This window comes from Lineus longissimus, chromosome 4, assembly GCF_910592395.1.
Source record: "Lineus longissimus chromosome 4, tnLinLong1.2, whole genome shotgun sequence".
NCBI lineage: Eukaryota > Metazoa > Nemertea > Pilidiophora > Heteronemertea > Lineidae > Lineus > Lineus longissimus.
In genome coordinates this window covers 24,335,682-24,356,492 of record NC_088311.1, presented here as the reverse complement: position 1 = coordinate 24,356,492, position 20,811 = coordinate 24,335,682, and the positions used below count along the sequence as shown (strand labels likewise).

Below are 20,811 nucleotides of genomic sequence, written 5' to 3'. Positions count from 1 at the left end.
TAAGTTGAAATACATGTAGTTTTACTGCTGAAATTTAGGGATATTTTGATCTGCTCACATCTCCATGGAAAGCTATCCTGCTCCTTTTGGTAGGGGTCGTGGTCGGGGTGAAGTGTTGTCACATCACTGAGAAAGGAATATTTGAGATGCCGGCTACTTACATTCCCACGAGTGGAAGGGTTTGAACCTTCGGATCAGACTGTAAGATCAGCAGTAATTTACGGGTATGGTCCATGGTAAGGTAACTGAAATATCGTAAGAGACAACATATAGAAAACATTCAGATCAACCATCATTGTAATAGGAGGTGCGGTGCAATCACCCTCAATGGAGTTGGAAGAGCATAACTTGACAAAAATACATTGGTTTGTTATTCTCTCAGTTAGTTATGGTGTCCAAAGAGAGAAACAGAAATTCCTATTTCTGCTATTTCAAAGAGAACACACACTTACCCCATCTTTGGCTCTCCTTGTAAATTACTCATATTCATTGGCCCCATCAGATTCTTTGACAGAGCAGTGGGCATTATTGGAACAGAGCTGATAGGAGTTGCCTTCAAGCTGGTCGCCAGGGTGATGAAGTCAAACTCCATCGCCAAAGATATGTCGCTTCCACTGGCAGCGTATTTGCTGAGGCACTTCAGAATGAAGAAGTTTATCAGCTCCACTTTGTCATTTGTACCACATCGCTGTTCAAGCATCTGAAAGTGGAGGAAAGTTTTATTTAAGATATAACCTAATGACACTCTGCTTTAATACCCCAACATCTACACATGCTCAACTTAGCAGAAGTCTTCATCATAACTCTAAACAGGACATCACCACTAGTCACTTGCAACATCCCTCTCAATTTGATGCTTTGATTGAACATAATCCATTCAGCTGATTCTCCTTTCTCGGTATCCAACGAAACAGTTATCATTTCTTCAGTCTAACATACAGTCGTATTTCATTGCAATGCACTGACACAGTGACAAGGTCTCACCTTGAGTACTGTAATGTAATCGGATACAGACGCTTGACTGGTTGAGTTCGCATCTTTCTTCTGCATCTAAATAACAAGCATAAAAAGATCTAGCCACCAGGGAAAAAAATAGGACAACTATGTTGATAAAGAATATATGTGCATGAATGAGAAATTGGCAGCAGTCCAATACATCACCAAATCAAGGTAAGGTGATGTAGAGCGTAGAAACCAATTCTGTCTACGTATAAAATACGCAAATTACGTACAAGTACGAAGCCCTGCTCTTAATATCCGTCTTATTGACCTACATTGCCCTTGTATCCTCACGCTTTTTTCATTTCTGATGCCACTGTCTAAGCTCAACTTGGCACAAAATGGGTATCCAACAAAAATCTTACAATATGTCAAGAACGACTGACTATACCAGTGTCATTATGTTTGAGTACAATCTGATTTGGACATTAGAGTTATTAGAGTGGCAAGACCAAACTTCACTGATTCAACACCAAACATACTTACAATGCAAGGAATGCTGATGTCACCAGGTACCATAGCACTTGGACTGAACCCCGCATTATCTCGGCCTGGGTCGAACCGATCAAGCAATAACTTTACACCTTCTCCATCTGAAGTTTAAAAAGATGGTACATTCATATTTAGGTTAACAACTTTGGAGTCAGAGGAAACAGTTTTCTTCAAATTGGATTTATCAGAAAGTAATAAATCTAATTTGCACTGAAAATGATCTTGATTCAGGAAAAATTCTTAAAAGATATTCTGTTTTATACATGTTTCATTTTATTCTGACAGACTCTCTTAACAATAACTGAATTAGGAAGTTTTTATGCGCATACCTATTTCAGAGAGGACGGAGCCAGTAAGCAGACAATGGTATCGGTTGCTTCCAGAATCATCAGCATATCTCTGGGCTAACTGCAGCACCTTTTTCTCGACGTGAATTTCAACATTCCTGAAATGGAACAGAGGACACACTTCTAATAATTCACATGATTAGAAAACGGTTGTTCATGAGGATGCACGTGGCTGCACAATAATACCAAAAAAGGCCTCGGTATGGAACAGTTCGAATGGCCCGGTAGTCAAGAGGTGAAAAGCAATTTTACTAGTGGTTGTCCATCCAAGTCTATTTCCCCTGGTTAGTCAATGTTTGTCCTCAGATGATCCTCCACCTCAGATAGGTTGTGCCATAAATTCTAAACTTTGGATTTCCAAATTGACTAAGGGTCACCAGGGTGTGAAAAGGCAGATTATAATTTTTTTCATGAGGCAAAAAATACTTTGAGAATTTTGCTTCTTACCTATAATACGCTAAATGAACATTGACTGTTGATCCTGTTGGAGTGTGATCCCATAGAGCACATTTTGTAATTGGAAAACTGAGGGTCACCACACTCTTACTAGAAGCGCTATGGCTGGAGTATCTGAAATAGAAAACAGAATGGGACATTAAAGTCAACTGTAGAGCCTGAGATTAGGACAAGTTCCAGGGTCTCCACAAGAGGGTACATTTGACTTTTACCCACCTTCATAGAAGTGGAGGGTTTACATGTAGTGGGAGTCTGATAATCTGAACCTGACACACTGCTTTTAATAGCATGCTACTTGAATCATGTCATGATTGAATATGAAGCAGACAATGTCTTCAATCAAGTGTTTTTTATAAGTCAAGTACAGCCAGTGACCGTCATCCTGAGAGAGCTATCAATTTCTGTTGGACTTATTCAGGGCTTGAATATAATCAAAATGGCCTTCTTGACAAACACCACTCTCTGACTCACCTTTGAGCAACTTGTCCCAACATGACAGACGTTATATTTTTTATATATCAGCTTTGTAAACAATCACCACTCGTACATCTGCAATGCAATATGATTATTTTGCAATATGATTTATTTGAGCGACTTTAACAAAGCTTGAAGTCATTCAATCAAAGATCAAATTTCACCATTCCAGAGTGAGTCGAGCCGACCAAGTTTCAGCACTGTATTATCGTTCTCTCTAAGACGCCATAGATATCATATTACTGCGGATGAGAGAGAGAACTTCGTCTTAACCGTTCGTTGTCGTTGCGTGGATTTGGTCATGGTGCAATTTGAACAGGACCCATGTACATGATGTACGTGGAAATGCACTGCATTTTCTACCCAGTTGGCTTCTCGTTCTCCGTTCTGGCTGGACAAGGGCGAATGAAAACATTGTGCCAACACGTACACACAGGAAAACCAACATTACATTCGGGCATTACACCATCCTTACCTATTCATAACCATAACTAACACATCAATATAAAAATATTTTATCACAATTTTCCAAAATATACTTAGGAAAGTGGAATTTACAAAATGCACAGATTCATTTTCCGCGGCCGGTTTGATTGACCAAATGCGCATGCGCACGACTTTGCATTTAAACGGTGAGGCTGCAGCCCAAAAGCATTGTGCGACCACTTGGCCGTCACAGTTGAGCGCAACTGAATGAAAACGTCAATCAGGCCACGTTATTCAATATCTCTTCATTGTAGTCATGACAATGGGTCCTATTTGACTGGAACATTACGGTTAGTATCCAGAAAAGAACTGACATAGAAAGCGAACTTGCTTATTATCATTGCATTATTTGTGGACATTTTTGGGGCCGAATGAAGCATGTTTCAGAGCACGCAGTTGTAACGGAAGTCGTTATGGGCCTTGCATGGTTAATGGTTATGTCATAATTTTGACCTGGTTTGCTTGGGCCTATAATTTGGTAATCTCCTGAGGTATTTTCAAGTGATGATCGTTGGTCTCCTTTGTGTTCTGGGCTAATGATTTTAGCTTCTTTTGTGTGGCTTACTTTGTAATAGGGTTGGTGAATTCTGGCTGTTACGGCAGGCATTGGTTCGTTGAGATGAGGTAATCTTTCTGTATAAAACTGGGCCCTAGCTTTGATCAGTGTCCATACCTAGCGCGTTTGCTACCAGACGGGTAGACCTTTTCTTTCTGTGATTTTGCTTGGTTCCTATGGCTGAGTAGAGCCTACATTTTTGTCTCATCTCTCTGAACCGCTGCATGGTGTGACACGCCCAATCTTCACCATGTATGTCATGTACATGGGAACGTTTGCTGACTTTTGGCTTTTCTTGTGAGTATAAATCCTCAAATTCCGAGTTCCGTATTTCTGCCATGTGACCTATAATTTTACCCCCTTCGTGTGCCTCTAGGGCTGGGTTTGTCAATATCCTGTTATGGCCAGACTGACCGGGTTTTCCTGAGGTTTCTTTTAGTTTGTTTGAGTTGGAACTTTGTGTGAAGAAGCTGGGCAAAGTTGCCCACAATTCCTGTCCGACATGTCATGATCATGTCACTTGTTTTATACTGGATTTTGATAGTGTTTAATCTTGTTCTGACTTCCCTGCTTGGCATAGGTTTTGAGTTACATAATCAGAAAGTGATTCCAGGTGATACAAGTTCTGGGGAATCTTAGTTCGGAGTGTTCCATGTCTTGGTTGGTGAACTGTTTTGGGCCACCCTGTATAGATTTACATTGGCTTTGGTTCATCTGACTGGTACTTTGATTAATAGGTGATTTCTCCTCCAATTAGATGTCGTTTTGACAGGGGAATTTAGGCTTCTGGGTTGTTGGTAGAACAAGTGTGGTGAGAAGGAATTTGGGTAACCTGGGGTCATATCTGGTTGGCCATGCAGTTTATTGGGTTGGATGAATGTGAAGTGAAATCTGGAATCTAGTTTGTTCATAATAAACATATTTTGGGTATATTCTAGCGCTTATAATTTATCGGTCAATGCACACCCCCACAAACTCTGGTTCTCGTCAACGCTGGTGAAGGTTCATTCATTTTGCCAGGGGTTGACGGGAACTCATTAACGACAATTCCATTCACAAGGACGGTCGTTACAATTGGCACCCGCGTGGTTTTCATTGGCCGGTAATACTTACTAATTGCTATCTATATTTCACTTTTTCTGCTTCTTGTGAGTTGTCACTGGGTCGTGACACTTGTTGGAGGGGGGAGGTAGCCTGTTTTGGCTGACGTGTGTTTTTTTTTGTCAAGGTAATATTGCTGGTTTAAATGTATCATGGGAAACTTTTTGGAATTTCTGGTCAGTCTGGTGTGTCATGCTATGCGGTGGAGATGAGTGGATGAGACAATGTTATTCATTTGAAGTTTAGATTTAGTTTATTGCACGCTAGGTGTGGATCATCAGGAAAGCTCGGTGAGTGGCCAATTTTTTATTTTTATTTTGATATTTGTGTTAGCTTGAACATGGACCCATCTGGACGGGTAGACGAATTCCTGTCGCAGATTGGCACAGCCCTGCAGGGGATGCAGGAGGAGATGACGAATGTGATGGTTGGGCCACCACCGCCCGCAACTCCGGGTTCTTCTGGTCGGATGCGTTATTCGACTCCTTATGGGGCAACAGCTGAGTCCGATGACGAGCTGTTCCATAAGAAACCGGTGGTGTTACCGGATTGGTATAATAACGATGGTAAGACAGATTTCGAAGATTGGGTGGAAAGAGTGCGAATTGTGCAGAGGGTGAACCATTGGTCAGAGGAGCAGCTAATGAGTTTTGTGCCCTTGCGACTTAAGGACGATGCTTTTCGTGTTTACAAAGACATGCATGATTTTGAGAAATGTAATTTCGATACCTTTTGTGAAACTTTCAGGCTGCGGGGTTGCCCTGCTGATGTGAAGGTATTCAAGGCCAGACTGGCGGCGCGGCGTAAGCTTGAAACAGAGACTTACGTCCAATTGGCCGCAGACATCCGTCGTCTGGTCTTGAAGGCCTTTCCATCGGCAGGAGTGGCGATACGGGAAGAGATGGCGGTGGACTACTTTACTCAGGCACTAACCGATAGGGAAGTTCGGCTCCAGGTCAGGCGGGCCGACTGCGACACCTTGGACGATGCTTTGTCTAGGGCGCTGGCTGAGGAAAGTTTCCAAAGGGCCGAGAAACCTGGAGAGGCTAGGAAGGGTCCCCAGAAGGTGAACATGACGAGGCCGGGTGTCGCAGACGGACCGTCGGGACCTGGTATGCAGAAGCAGATAGACGCGCTTTCGAAAAAGCTAAATGACGCGCTGGTTGCTCTCGGTCAGATTAGTACAGCCCCTGGTAGGAGGGCTCGGCATTGTACGTATTGTGGTCGTGATGGTCATGAGATGGGTTTCTGTTTTAAAAGGAGACGTGACCAAGAACTTGAAGCTCAGCAACAGCAGGGACTGCCCACCCAAGGTAACACAAATCCTCAGTCAGGACCTTCTCAGGGGCCTCTGGGCCCTGGTTTTCATCCTGGTCCTAATCCTGGACCTAATCCTGGACCTGGTACGGGAAATCCACATTTTTAGATGGGGCTGGCTCTTCTGAACTGAACCCTGAGAGGGGTCAGCCTGAGGCTTTTGATTATGTGCGGGGGCAATCTGCACATGTTAGAATTTTGATGCATGGGGTAGAGTTCATGGCTTTGCTGGATACAGGTTCAACTTGTACAATTATTTCAGAAGATTTACATCAGAAAATGAATGTGTCTGGTGGGGCGCCTTTGATGCCATATGATATGGAAATTTTGAATGCATCTGGGGGTACCTTGCCAGTCTTAGGAGAAATTAATGCTAAGTTGGAGTTTCCAGATTTGCCAAGTCCTCGTCCTGGTAGACAGCATACTTTTGTAGGGCCAGTGGTAGTTGCCGCTGTGCCTGGGTTGTGTGTCTTGGGGATGGATTTTCTTTCACCAATGAAAGCTTCCCTGGATTTAGGACATAGATTGTTGCGATTGTTTTGTGGGTGTGTGCCCATTCATTATAACCAACCTGACTTGGCATTTTCTTGTTACAGGGTTTTTGTCGGGGAGACTACCACCATACCACCATCGTCGGAAGTTGTGTTGACTGGGAGAATTAGAAGAAGGGGCGCGCTGCGGTTGCAGGAGGGAATGATGGAAGGTGTGCATCATGGTTTTTCGTTGTCCGGAAACAGACCATTGGTGGCCAGGTCGGTGGTCTCCGTCGACAAGAACGCTGTACCAGTACGACTGATGAATGTTCACAAGGAACCATACATTTTGCAAAAAGGTCAGTGTATTGCTATATTACAACCTTTTGAGTCGCAGCAGGAGACTGATCTCAAGGTTGGTGAAACTGAAGATAAGTTGTCAGAACCTTTGCAGAAGTTGTATGAAGAGAGTCTTGGTGAACTTGATGAGGCACAGGCCGCTGATTTGTACAAGCTGTTGCTGAAGAATGAACATGTGTTTTCTAAGGGTGACATGGACTTGGGTCGTACAGATGTAGTCAGACATAGTATAGATACTGGGGATTCTCCTCCTTTGCGAGAACCAGTGCGCCGGTTACCTATTCATAAGTATGCTGAGGCTGAGAAATGTGTACAGGATATGTTGAAGCAGGGGGTGATTGAGCCTTCAAGCTCTCCTTGGAGAAGTGGGGTAGTATTGGTGAAAAAAAAAGATGGCAGCACTAGGTTTTGTATTAATTACAAGAAACTGAATTCGGTCACCAAGTTTGACAGTTACCCTTTGCCCAATATTACTGATAACTTAGACGCTTTGAGAGGGGCCAAGTGGTTTTCAACTCTAGATTTAGCTTCCGCTTATTGGCAATGTGAAATGGATCCTGATTCGGCTGCTAAGACTGCCTTCTCAGTGGGACGCCATGGGCTATATCAGTTTACTAGGATGCCATTTGGACTTTGTGGGGCCCCAAGTACTTTTGAGCGTTTAATGGAGTTGGTTTTGGCTGGGTTGCAGTGGGAGATTGCCATAATTTATTTGGATGATGTGGTCATTTTTTCGTCAACATATTCTCAGCATCTTGCAGATATCCAGAAGGTGTTTGACCGTTTGGGAGCTGCCGGGTTGAAACTGAAGTGTAAGAAGTGTTTGCTGTGTAGACGTGAAGTGGAGTATCTTGGTCATGTGGTTGGTAGGGATGGAGTAAAGACATCTTGGTCCAAGATACAGAAGGTAAAAGAATGGCCGAGGCCTAAAACTGTCACCCAGCTGAAGAGTTTCTTGGGCCTTTGTGCGTATTATCGTCGTTTTGTGCTACGGTTTGGGGAGATTGCTACCCCGTTATATAATTTGACAAAGAAACAGGTGGATTGGGTATGGACAGCTGAGTGTGAACGTGCATTTGAATTGTTGAAGGAAAAGTTGTGTACCGCTCCGGTGTTAGCCTATCCTGATCCAAGGAAAGAGTTTATTTTGGATACGGATGCTAGTGGTCATAGTATCTCTGGAATCTTAGGACAGGTGAATGAGTCTGGGGGTGAACAAGTTGTGGCTTATGGCAGCCGGGTTTTGTCGAAAGCTGAGAGAAACTACTCTGTCACACGCCGTGAACTGCTGGCGGTAGTTTATTTCATCAAGCAATTCCGACATTACCTGGTGGGGAAGGAGTTCGTACTGAGAACAGATCATGGTTCCTTACGCTGGCTGTTTAATTTTAAAGACCCAGAAGGTCAGGTTGCTCGCTGGTTGGAGTATTTGGCTTCATTCCGGTTTAAGATTATGCATAGGCCAGGTGAGAAGCATGTAAATGCGGACAGTTTAAGTAGATATCCCCTGGAGGAGGGTGAAGAGCATGAACATTCCATTAGTGAACCAATAAGTGACATTCAAGAATCAATTATAGAGGATCTGAGTACCCAGGTGGAAGCTGAGGAATGCACTCGTACATGTAGTTTAGCTAGCCCTGAGTCTGAGTTTTGTCGTGTTTTGAGAATAGATGTTGATGCTCCTGCAGGTATAGTGGAGGCGCAGAAAGCTGATGGTGACCTAAAGACTGTTCGGAAGTGGTTGGAAGCTGGAGAACGTCCGCCGAAATCGAAGTTGCTCCAGTTCTCATTCGCCCTTCGTCGTTGGTGGTCGGTGTTTGGTCAGTTAGAACTGAAGAATGATTTGGTTTACTACAGATGGGAGTCAATGAGAGAGAACAGTAGTGAACTTCGTGTAGTGGTTCCTGATAGTATGAAATTAGAAATTTTCCGATTGGGACACTCTGATAACACAGCTGGTCATTTTGGGGTGCATAAAACCCTAAGGCGTATACGTCAGACTTTCTATTTTACAGGCTTGGATGCGTTTGTGAAGGAGCAGATCAAGAAGTGCAGGACATGTGAGCGGCGTCGTAGTCCGATACCTCATAGGCGAGCACCTCTTCAGGACATGTTGGTTTGCAGACCGCTTGATAGGATTGGAATGGACATCGTTGGACCGTTTCCGGCTGGTAAAGATTACAATCGCGTGATTTTGGTCGTCCAGGACTATCTGACAAAGTGGGTAGAATTGTATCCTTTACCTTGTCAGGAGGCTGCTGTGGTAGCCAGAGTTTTAGTTGACAATTTCATCACTAGGTTCGGAATCCCATGGAGCTGGCATTCTGATAAAGGGCCTAATTTTGAGTCGAATCTTATGTCTGAGCTTGCTAAGATTTTAGGAATCTTGAAAACCCGAACTACGAGTTACCACCCACAAGGTGATGGTTTGGCAGAACGATATATGAGAACACTTTGCACGGCTTTGTCGAAGTTTGTTGATGATCATCAGAGAGACTGGGTGGAATACTTGCCAATGATTCAATATGCTTACAATTCTAGCGTCCAGGAGTCCACTGGTTTCACGCCTGCACGGTTGATGTTGGGACGAGAGATGGTGACGCCGTTGTCGTTCGTTGCTGGTAGACCACCTGGTGAGCCGTGTGATGACGTTGGTACTTACGCAGAGGATGTTGAGCAGAGAATGAGGTCGGCTTTTGACATGGTTGAGGAGAGTTTGGGTGCCGCACACAAGAGACAGAAAGTGGTGTACGATTCGAGGAAGCATGGGAAAAAGTTCGAGTTAGGAGATCGTGTTTGGTTGCATTCGCCGGCGGTCAAGCGTGGATTGAGTCGGAAGTTGCATAAGCCGTGGACTGGACCATTCGTGATAGTGAAAGTGCTATCAGACGTGAATTTTAAGATTCAGCTGGAGGGCGGACGCAAATCGTACGTAGTGCATTTCAATAGGCTAAAACCGTGTTACTCAGATCAAGTGGCGCCTGAGCAGTTGTCTCAGTCAAATACTGAGCAAGCGGCTGCTGCTGTTGAACCGCGTGATGTGACTGTGACTGTTCCAGAATCTGGGAGGGATGTACCAGGAGAAGTGGAGTGGCAGGATGATGCGATAGACTTTGACCCGGAGGATGTGGAAGTGGAAACCGAGCCTGTGGTTGTTGTGCCTGCGGTCTCGCCAATCCGTACTAGGAGGGGTCGGAAAATAGAACTGCCATTTCGATTTCGAAATGATTTTGTAATGAGATGCAGAAATTTCAGCCTTTCCAGGGTCAACCTTGAAGGGACGTGATGGAATCATAGTAATTTAGATAATTTCTGTCATTTTCCAGGTTTAGGAGATGAGATGGGAAACTGAAGAGCATATAGTAATTTTTCTGCTTGATTTCCAGATGTGTCGTGATGTTTGGTGACTTTGTATTTGAACATGTTTTGATATTTTGTGCATTTTTGATGTCATGAGGGCATGACATTTTTAGAGGGAGGGGGGTAGTTGTAACGGAAGTCGTTATGGGCCTTGCATGGTTAATGGTTATGTCATAATTTTGACCTGGTTTGCTTGGGCCTATAATTTGGTAATCTCCTGAGGTATTTTCAAGTGATGATCGTTGGTCTCCTTTGTGTTCTGGGCTAATGATTTTAGCTTCTTTTGTGTGGCTTACTTTGTAATAGGGTTGGTGAATTCTGGCTGTTACGGCAGGCATTGGTTCGTTGAGATGAGGTAATCTTTCTGTATAAAACTGGGCCCTAGCTTTGATCAGTGTCCATACCTAGCGCGTTTGCTACCAGACGGGTAGACCTTTTCTTTCTGTGATTTTGCTTGGTTCCTATGGCTGAGTAGAGCCTACATTTTTGTCTCATCTCTCTGAACCGCTGCATGGTGTGACACGCCCAATCTTCACCATGTATGTCATGTACATGGGAACGTTTGCTGACTTTTGGCTTTTCTTGTGAGTATAAATCCTCAAATTCCGAGTTCCGTATTTCTGCCATGTGACCTATAATTTTACCCCCTTCGTGTGCCTCTAGGGCTGGGTTTGTCAATATCCTGTTATGGCCAGACTGACCGGGTTTTCCTGAGGTTTCTTTTAGTTTGTTTGAGTTGGAACTTTGTGTGAAGAAGCTGGGCAAAGTTGCCCACAATTCCTGTCCGACATGTCATGATCATGTCACTTGTTTTATACTGGATTTTGATAGTGTTTAATCTTGTTCTGACTTCCCTGCTTGGCATAGGTTTTGAGTTACATAATCAGAAAGTGATTCCAGGTGATACAAGTTCTGGGGAATCTTAGTTCGGAGTGTTCCATGTCTTGGTTGGTGAACTGTTTTGGGCCACCCTGTATAGATTTACATTGGCTTTGGTTCATCTGACTGGTACTTTGATTAATAGGTGATTTCTCCTCCAATTAGATGTCGTTTTGACAGGGGAATTTAGGCTTCTGGGTTGTTGGTAGAACAAGTGTGGTGAGAAGGAATTTGGGTAACCTGGGGTCATATCTGGTTGGCCATGCAGTTTATTGGGTTGGATGAATGTGAAGTGAAATCTGGAATCTAGTTTGTTCATAATAAACATATTTTGGGTATATTCTAGCGCTTATAATTTATCGGTCAATGCACACCCCCACAAACTCTGGTTCTCGTCAACGCTGGTGAAGGTTCATTCATTTTGCCAGGGGTTGACGGGAACTCATTAACGACAATTCCATTCACAAGGACGGTCGTTACACAGTGGCGCACATGGATTGTAAGAGTCACAACATAAAAAAGAAAAAAAGCCCGGTTTGAGTTGTTTGCTTTTAAATTCGCATACCATGGTTAGTCAAGTGCAAAGATGAATAAGACCTGGATGTGACGAGGATTTGTCCTCGGACCTTTGACATGGAAGATGTATTATTAGTAGGCCTACGGTGTCTCCTTTCACCATGGTGTCCGCTGCGATTCACCATGGTGTATATATATGTAAATTGGGACGGTCAAATATTTCACCATGAAGAGCTGGTGAAGATGATCTTGGACATGGTAAACCCATAAATCAATTGACGAACCCATGACGAAAAAGTCACTTAAATATTAATAGTGTGACGCCAAATGAGATAACTATGGGTTCATGAAGCCGATATTTTCACTCCTATACGTCGTATAAAAATGTCGTTTGAAATATCAAGAGGCCAAGTATATTGAACGCATGCCACTGGCAGCGCCAGGATGGACAAATATAAAAATGCATGTATAGTCATAAATGACCACTTCGTATTATCAATCCTAGTAGATCCCACCCAGTAAAATATCTTACCCGAGGTTCAACCCCGGTTTCTTCATCAAGCTGGCTAAGTGTCTTGCCCAAGGGATCTAGATCTTCCGCTGACCTAGTAAAATTCCCACATTTGACAATCTGGAAGCTAGTTAAGTGTCTTGTGTCCAAAGGATGCACATCCACTGACAGCAATCACCTGGTAAAGTGCATTGCCCAAGGAAACAACATTCACTCATCATGGTTTTACAGCCTGAGTACGCACAGGCTTTTGGACGTCTGCAGGCTTACCGTTTTTAACGCTTCCATCAGTCTCACCAGCAGGTGCTCTGTCATATGCTAGTGTGGTACAAATGAACGTGTATTGTAGTAGAACCCAGGCCCCTATCGAAATGCACCATGTATTATACATCCTGCATGACACATCTGAGATTTGCAACGTTGCCGGTTTATCTTTCTTGTCTATCAGCTATTTACAGATAATCAAACCAATGCGTGAACAACCACGAGCTTGAATCGTCACTGAACACAATATTGACACGTTTTCTGTGTGCATCACAAATTCAAGCTGTGTAAACGGAATATTTTGAGTGGGCTTGCCAACCTGGTGACAAGTTTTCGACCTGCCCTCTCCCCCTACCACTACAACAACAACAAATCACTTTGTCTTTATACCTATTTTGCCAAAGTCAAGCTGTCAGGCGTGAGAACAATGTCATCAGGGGATGCAGGAAGCAACAAGCCCAATGTGGTTTTTGTATTGGGGGTACCAGGTGCTGGCAAAGGCACGCAATGTGATTTAATAAGAAAGGTGAGTTAGACTACTGAATAGACCCCAGACTAGAACCCTTCGGGGGCGAAGTACTAAGTAGTAACGTTACGCAACAACCTGTGTTTCCAAAAATTGGTTTGTGTTCAGGGTTGGTGACAGTCATCAGGCCAATGATCATGCCAGTGACAGAAGACCTTTGCAGATCATCAATACAGCCCTTCAAGATCTTTCTTCCTGTTATGGCATGCTATTGCTATTTCTAATTTCAGACCTTTGGTTATGTCCACCTGTCAGCAGGCGATCTCCTCAGGAAAGAAATGAAGTCTGTGGAAGGCCAGACAATGTCAGATCTTGGAAAAGAGATTGATGGTCATATCAAGAAGGGTTCGATAGTTCCAGTCGCAATCACTGTGCGGTTGCTTTGGGGTGTAAGTGAATCAGAATGTATTGGTCATTACACATTATTTCAAAAGAATCGAAGGGAGTAAGAGCAGGGTGAAGCAACAAGCTATCATGGAAGTGGCATTACCACCAACCACCCTGATACTGTACCTAGGCAGATAATATAGTCGACATATAATGTGTTCCTTCGTTCTAGTTGCCTTGTAATAGCATTTTCAATGCATGGTATGCCCAGGGTTCAGATTTTGGATGGGATGCTTTACACATGGCCCTAAATTGATTTCATACATCCCCAAAATATATGGACTACACAGTCTGGCAGTCCATCATCCAAGTCTTTCATCTTCTGATTTTTCATTTCAGGCGATGCAAGAGCACATGGAGAAAGAAGCAAAGTACAACTTTTTGATTGATGGTTTCCCACGAAATCAAGACAATATGAGCGGTTGGAATGAAATCATGTCGGACAAGGCGAAAGTTAAAATGGTTCTTTTCTTTGATTGTCCGCCAGAGGTAGGTCAAATTAATTTTATTGGCTTGCTTACCACCAGAATTTGTTTTGAGAGTAAATTCTTTGGGGGCAAACATTTTTTTTTAGTCGTGTCCTATAGTATTCTTACGTTGACCATTCAAAGGAAATCTATGACAATATGTACAGTCATCATTGTCCTGTTTTTCAGATTGGAGTTGACCGGTGCATAAAACGTGGTGCGACGAGTGGAAGGTCCGACGACAATGCAGAAAGTTTAAAGAGAAGGTCACTTGATTAGCCAAATATTATCAACTATGTCCAACATTTTATACCAATTTGGACCGGCAAAAGTGTTCTTGTTTCGAATTTGGTATGCCAAAATGTTCCTGAATGTTTACTTCACAGTGAGTCTCCTCAAACACAATTAACTGTCAAAATGTGTGCAAAGGAATTGGAAAAAGCTAAATTACATTTGTAGCTGCCTCTGCAGTGTGCTTCAAAGAGGTGTGGCAGTAACATATCACATGTTTATTTCAGGATTGACACTTATAAAAATGATTCTTTACCCATCATTGAAGAATATCGAAGGCAGGGGTTGGTGCGAGAAATACGGGCAGAACAAACATCCGAGCAGGTATTTGATTCATGGGAGATTCATGCCCGTCTATTATTTCATCTGAGAAGTCGGAATAAATCATCAGAATCAGTTTCCGTCCGGTATTGTTAATACCCTTCATCCAAAATTCAGACAGATACAGATTTGCAGGGCTTCTTGGAAAATCATCTTGGAAATTCTGGCAGCATGTCCCACTCAATATTCCTCAAATAACTGGAGTGTTTTCCTTAAAAATACTAGGTGCCTTGACATCTTCTATTTCTGTTTCAGGTATTCGAAGAAGTGAAGAAATTATTCAGCTAAAGGCAATGGATTACTCCAGAGTTATTCTATTTACTTATAACATACCTTAAGGATACTAAGTTATTGGGTTAGTGCCGTTGGGTCATTTACCTGGTATATATGTGGTCACAGGGTCTCCAACTGTGGGTTGGTATACCGATACTTAATGTGTCTGTTCTTGTGCAAATGGTGATAACAACATATCAATGTATGGAGAAGAGTGGAATTGTGTCATAATTCAGATCTGACAAAGGCTCCCTCTATGATGCAAACGGATAATGAGCTAGATGGGAGTTCTTCAAGAGTTCATTAAACATGTTAAATCATATCAGTATCACACATCAATGAAATGAAATTGCTCCAATGTTCACTGGATGAATTTTGACATGTTAAGAACTTAAAAAGAATCTCTTCAGCTCTCCTCCACTGATTTCTTACTCTCAGACTGATTTTTTTTACATGAAAACTGCGATCACCATCTTCACAGGGACGCCCGAGTGGGTAACTATCGTGTAATATCATGTAGTCAGGATGACAATATCAACTGTGTAGAATGCATCTCCTATTTGTTCATGTATACATTCAAATGCTTTTCTTAACGTCTCAGATTGGTTTGTATTATGTAGTGCTTGGTCATTTTGATTGAGAATGGTTGTGCTCTGTAAATGTGCATTCATTAAGTGCTCTGACCATTTAAATTAAAACACCGCTGAAACAAGTGTAGTTGCCCCGATGGAATCATGACAACATGGCGATTGTGGTTTTAAAGTGGCCGCTGATCGGTTGAATTGCCGTCATTTGTCATGTTGTCGTGTCTTTGTCGCAGGTTGTAGTAACTGTACATGCTCGTTAGCGTGGCACGTTAGGCTAATGGCCAATTGGAGCTAACCAGGATATCGCCATCATAATCAGGAGGCTAGAGTCATCATAATGTTTCACATATCTCTGAAATGATTGACGATTAAATTCGCACCTGGTGTTGGAAACTTCTGTGTTGAATCAGCTCCGGGGTAGTTTGGTTAGAAGGGGTGGACGGAGTGTTGGTGATGGACCTATGAACATTGAATTGTGAAATAAATGAAATATTGAGTTTAGGGCAGAGAATTAGTGTCCTTAGTAGAAAGGTGTCCACTAAGGAAGGTTTCACTGTAATTATCATCAAAACATTAGTGTAGTTTTATCTTTTAATATGTGTATAGATAAACCTGTTAGCTGTCAAATCGTCAATAAATACAAGAAGATAATTTTCACAGCTGAGGATTTGGTTTTAGTTAGTATGATATAGATACATTAGTATTTCAAATTAGACACTGACTGGTCTTGACATGGTTGCTGTTGAATTGACGCTGCACCTGCCACCACCACACTTGATCCCTACAGGGCCAGGGATCCACGGACAGATGACGAAGGCCTCTTCTTCCCTGCACGGGGAGTACGCCTTGTAGGATCTCCAGAGGTTTGCCTGGAGGGTCTTTGAATGTATCTGGTCCGCATGCAGGTCACCCCAGTGATTCCAAGCGGTACGTACGGTTCTCTTCCGCAGCTTGGAGTAGTAGCCGTTCACAGCAGACGACACCTGAAAAGTGATTTAGACGGAATCGATGATTTTAATCTAAAAGGCCTCGTCGTAGCCTTCCATATCCTACTCCGCAGACGGTTCCAATATTTCTGGATGAATACGAGTTTGACTAAGGAGAAGAGGTATCCGCTGGCATCTCTTCAAAGTGCTGTGCCTTGAAGAAATAGACCTTGATCAAACATGCCAAAAGCCTTGCCGATCTACCGGCGTTGCGTGCAATCCATCCCCGGATCCATCCTTCATAGAAGACTAGGATTGACATTCACCGCCGGTAAGTCGGCATGGTCAGTGGCTTTTGAAAAACACGCCAGTGAGAGTAGACTATATATCGCAGACTGGGATTCTGACCACACTCTTGCACCGTCGACCAATTTTGAAGGGAAGAATGTATTGTAACTTTGGCAACAGCAATCACTTCTGACGCAGAATGGAACACAACCAAAAACAACTGCTTTCAAAATCAAAGAACTGAACTGAATTGTCCATTACCTCCTTTCTGATCTGTGGTAGGTCGTTAATGGTTGGAGCTCCTTTAACGCTAAGTTTGATGTGAGGCAAAGGCAACATCTCCCTGCTTGAAGTTGTCGTGTAGGGGACCTTCCAAGCAGTACCATAAGGGGGTATACTATCATGCTGAATCTTACTTGTTCCGTGGACAGTGTGCGGTCTGGCTGGAAATAGAAATGGAGTCTGCGCATAAGTCTGGCTGCGGCGCCGTTCATGGTCTGGAATAGAAGGCATTGGAAGGTCTCCTGTCCCACAACCACTTGAACTTGACTTCCGCTTGGACATCCTTGCATACCTGGGTCAGTTGCATGCGGCTCCCCTCAGTCACACATAAGGGAGGTATTAAATAACAAGTGAATAGATCAAAGGGCCGGAAGCTCACTGTCAAGAGCGGGCACGGCCAGGGTCCCAAGTAAATTAGTTTAAAATTTGATGGTTATTCCAAGCCCTTGTTCTGCTCCCGTTGGTACCCTCCTACCTTGGCTGTTCGGATTTCCATAACCCTCCTGAGCAGTCGATTCAGGCGTATCTTGCTTTTGTTGTCTGCGCTTCCTTTGAGTGCTCATGATTGGATTGTTCACATCGATTTCACCACTTGCTGCAAGGAGTCATTAAATTGGTTTACAATAATGGATTATATCAGATTTACTCTTCTGTATAATGTTTAAGATAACGGCGCTTTTAGCCTTATGGAGAAAAAGAACAGCTCCGAAGAGCTACTGAATTAGCCTATCAACAGATCGGGAGTGACTGTCTATTAGCGAACGCGAAGAGAAAAAAGTAGAAAACGAGGAAGAACATAGAGCTTTTTGGGGTGGATCAATAGAGTGGCATTAGGGTGTTCGATTGATTACATTGCAATACGCAGTCTGCGAACGAGTTGTTTGGTTCACTTTTGTCCTGTTTAGAGAAGACACGGGTCTGCTGGAAGCCATTCCTGAATCAATTCTGAGTCGTTTGACTGACTCAGGGTACTATGGAACGTATGGTTAAAACATCAAAGCCACCGACCGTTCGAAAAACGCGCGCTGGGACAGAAATCTCTCGGTCACGCGTTGACCCAAGCCCCCAGCCAAGAAAAGTGTACTTTTTCGTAACTGGAACTTGAACAAATTCTTCGATCAGTTGAATATAGCCAATGCAAACGCTCTGTTCTTTAGCAAAAGCTATTGTTGAAAGACTCTGGTGGTACGTACCAAGTTTCTGTCTGATCTGAGGAACGAGGTGAACACCTGGGAGTTTGGCAACGATATTTCCTTTATCAGCAAGATCACGCAGTGTCTGGAGAGAGAATGACCGATGATATATATACATGACTTGAGACAAATCGGATATTCCTCCAAACATGAAACATTGCCTATTACAAAATAACGTAATACAACTCAACTCATCTTAACCCCTCCAAGATCAGCGGATTTACAAACATATGTTTTTAGCAGAAAATTGTAGACAGAAGTTTCAGTCTGAGTTGGAAGTGCCTTCATCCAGGGTGACATACTTACAAGCAAGGCCATGTCTTCCTCAATGTCGCATAGTCCCGATGACCGGGCCTCTTCCTGCCGCTTGTCCCGCCGCAAGGGTGGCTGGACTGTCACGGACTCAAACTGTCCTTGTCCGCTTTTCCGAGACTTGCCACTGTGTTTGGAGGATTTTTTAGATGAAGTTACGAAACGCAGAGGTTTGGCATACGGGGACTTCACGCCTTTGGATGACCTCTGGAGATCTGCAAGATGCCGTTCAATCTGTCTGTCGGTTAAGCCAATCAGACGCGCCCCGGCAGTGTAGTGGCCGATCACGTGGGGGGTACGGCGTGCTTTTGCCGCATAATACCGTTCAATATCGCCCATGGAGTTTTTGATGGCAAACCTGGTGATAGCTGTGAAGAATATGGTCTCGCGCTTTGTGTATTTTCTCGCATTTCCATTGTCAGTGGTGCCCGCCTTACTCTCATCCGGATCTGTGAAGTGAAAATTTTTACTAAAAACCAATTGCATAGACATTTCTCGTCTTTTATGTTAGTGTGTGAGATTAATTAAGACATTTTTCTTGAAGAATCTGGCGGTTTTCAAATCTGCTGCTTTTTCGCAGTCACATGATTTCGTTCCATCGGAGAGTAAGTTTATGTGCCTACCCTCTTTCATCCATCTTTCAGGACAGGACATGCAGTAGAGAAACTCATCAAAATCGATCTCGTCATTGCCGGCCTTGCCGAGGTCGCGTATTACGGCGACAATCTCTTCTTTCGTGACCCCGATGTCCAGTTCCTTCATCACCGCAAACAACTCCTCGCCATCAATACTGCCACCACCATCACGGTCCAGGAGCTCAAAAAGCTGGGAAAATACATTAGAATTATCGATTACTGAGCAAATCCTTTTTCTCATCCATCCGCACACGTTAGCTGTACTTTTATGACTGGGCGCCGATTAGCGCTATTGGCCGATGATCGACTCCATCTTCGACCAGCAAGGAATCGGAGAGCGCACCATTACAAGCTACCCAGATTTCAAATCTTTCATGGGGTCTCATTCTTATCCGACCAGGTACACGGAATATGGGTTTCACGTCTCACGTGGCATGAAATCGATTGCTAACAGAATGATCTGTTGATTTTCTGATATCGTCACCGGTAACACATTTGGAACCTCCCGATCCACCACGGTGTAATGGAATCTAAGCTGACAGAGAGAATATATTTAGATTTTCTTGGAGACTTTTGTGTAGCTGTATATACTTACATTTTTAAACATAGTGATCTGTTGTTCACTGAGTTCTTGATACCAATCAGGTTTGCTCTCGGTTCCATCGCCTGTCAACTGTAAGGCAAGAATATAATGAAGAGACAGCGAAAGGCGTGGCCATCCAGTTACGAATCCGTAATAGTCAAGATGACGTGAGTGAGAGAGTCTATCGGATGCTAAAGGCTACGGGCGACGAGAAAGTTCTTTTTGCCTGTCCTTGCGTAGACATATGGTACAGGAAATCTATGTTCTTTCTATGTCTCATTCGAAGTAGTATAGAATTCCGCATACCGATCAACCGTCGTTGTGCGTATTATCCATCCTTAAAAGGAGTAGAATTTAGGATTGATGTTCACCGCCGGCAAGTCGACATGATCAACCCTGGAGAACTCCGTTCTTTCCCAATGCCGAGAGAGACCAAACGCTTGATTTTTATAAGCATGGAAACTATCATGGGACTGTTAACAGTTTGCTATCCATATCAATGTGCAACGATTTTTCTTACCAGTCTTTTTGCGGCACCTTTAGCCACATCTGATAGTGAATCGTTGTCTCCGGGCTCAGTCTGCGTCTTCTTCATGGAAGGCCTCCGTGGTTCAGATACTTGGACCTTCTTAATGCTGGACTTCCCGGTATTCGGGGCTGCAGACACCTGCGCTTTCTTAATGGCGGATTTCGGAGCATGTGATCCATAATTTGATTTCTTAAGCGACGACTTCAGCGGAGTGACACTTTTCTGTCCTTTTTTGGCCGATTCGGTCATTTTTAAATATGTTATTGTTTATGGTTGATATAGGAATGGGAAATAGCCAATAACAAATGCTGTAATTCAATTCATTGCGCCAACTGCAGCAACTTTCCAAACCGACACGAATATGCGAAGGACACCACACGTTGCTATGTGGCTGTCACGTTGTGCATGACGTCATACGCAGCTGATGACGTCATTACTTTAAGTGACGTCAAAGATGTGAAGTCTTCGTACCTTCCAAAAGAAGCCGTTTTTCTACTACACGGTCAGGTTTTTCAAAAGTAGTTAGTGATTAACTTGACGTTCAATTTAACTTGGCGTCGAGTCTAATGAACAAAGGATAACGCCAAGTAGATGCCTCGAGGGCCAGATATTCGTCGAGC

General features: G+C 43.4%; 3 protein-coding genes across 3 annotated transcripts in view; 1 reads left to right on the top strand and 2 right to left on the bottom strand.

Moving 5' to 3' along the window:
- LOC135486842 (SCL-interrupting locus protein homolog) overlaps nucleotides 1-2,788 on the bottom strand; it is a 10,732-nt gene extending 7,944 nt beyond the window's left edge. Inside the window, exons 1-7 of the mRNA XM_064769946.1 lie at nucleotides 2,766-2,788; nucleotides 2,286-2,408; nucleotides 1,821-1,936; nucleotides 1,486-1,592; nucleotides 985-1,050; nucleotides 453-700; nucleotides 162-245 (exon numbers count right to left, since the gene is read on the bottom strand). Of these exons, the coding sequence (XP_064626016.1) occupies nucleotides 162-245; nucleotides 453-700; nucleotides 985-1,050; nucleotides 1,486-1,592; nucleotides 1,821-1,936; nucleotides 2,286-2,408; nucleotides 2,766-2,788 (767 nt within the window). The remainder of the gene's footprint in view (nucleotides 1-161; nucleotides 246-452; nucleotides 701-984; nucleotides 1,051-1,485; nucleotides 1,593-1,820; nucleotides 1,937-2,285; nucleotides 2,409-2,765) is intronic.
- Nucleotides 2,362-20,811, bottom strand: LOC135487024 (uncharacterized). The gene is made up of 10 exons (XM_064770283.1): nucleotides 20,183-20,811; nucleotides 19,675-19,752; nucleotides 19,068-19,269; nucleotides 18,439-18,893; nucleotides 18,133-18,217; nucleotides 17,415-17,534; nucleotides 16,919-17,100; nucleotides 16,166-16,426; nucleotides 2,766-2,843; nucleotides 2,362-2,408 (listed from the first exon to the last, which is right to left on the bottom strand). Exons 1-9 carry the CDS (start codon nucleotides 20,438-20,440, stop codon nucleotides 2,829-2,831), a joined length of 1,656 nt encoding a protein of 551 aa, XP_064626353.1. The 5' UTR covers nucleotides 20,441-20,811; the 3' UTR covers nucleotides 2,362-2,408; nucleotides 2,766-2,828.
- LOC135487025 (UMP-CMP kinase-like) lies at nucleotides 12,646-16,107 on the top strand. Its single transcript, XM_064770284.1, has 6 exons — nucleotides 12,646-13,117; nucleotides 13,348-13,506; nucleotides 13,844-13,993; nucleotides 14,161-14,237; nucleotides 14,490-14,586; nucleotides 14,839-16,107. The coding sequence occupies exons 1-6, from the start codon at nucleotides 13,019-13,021 to the stop codon at nucleotides 14,869-14,871; spliced, it is 615 nt and encodes a 204-aa protein (XP_064626354.1). The 5' UTR covers nucleotides 12,646-13,018; the 3' UTR covers nucleotides 14,872-16,107.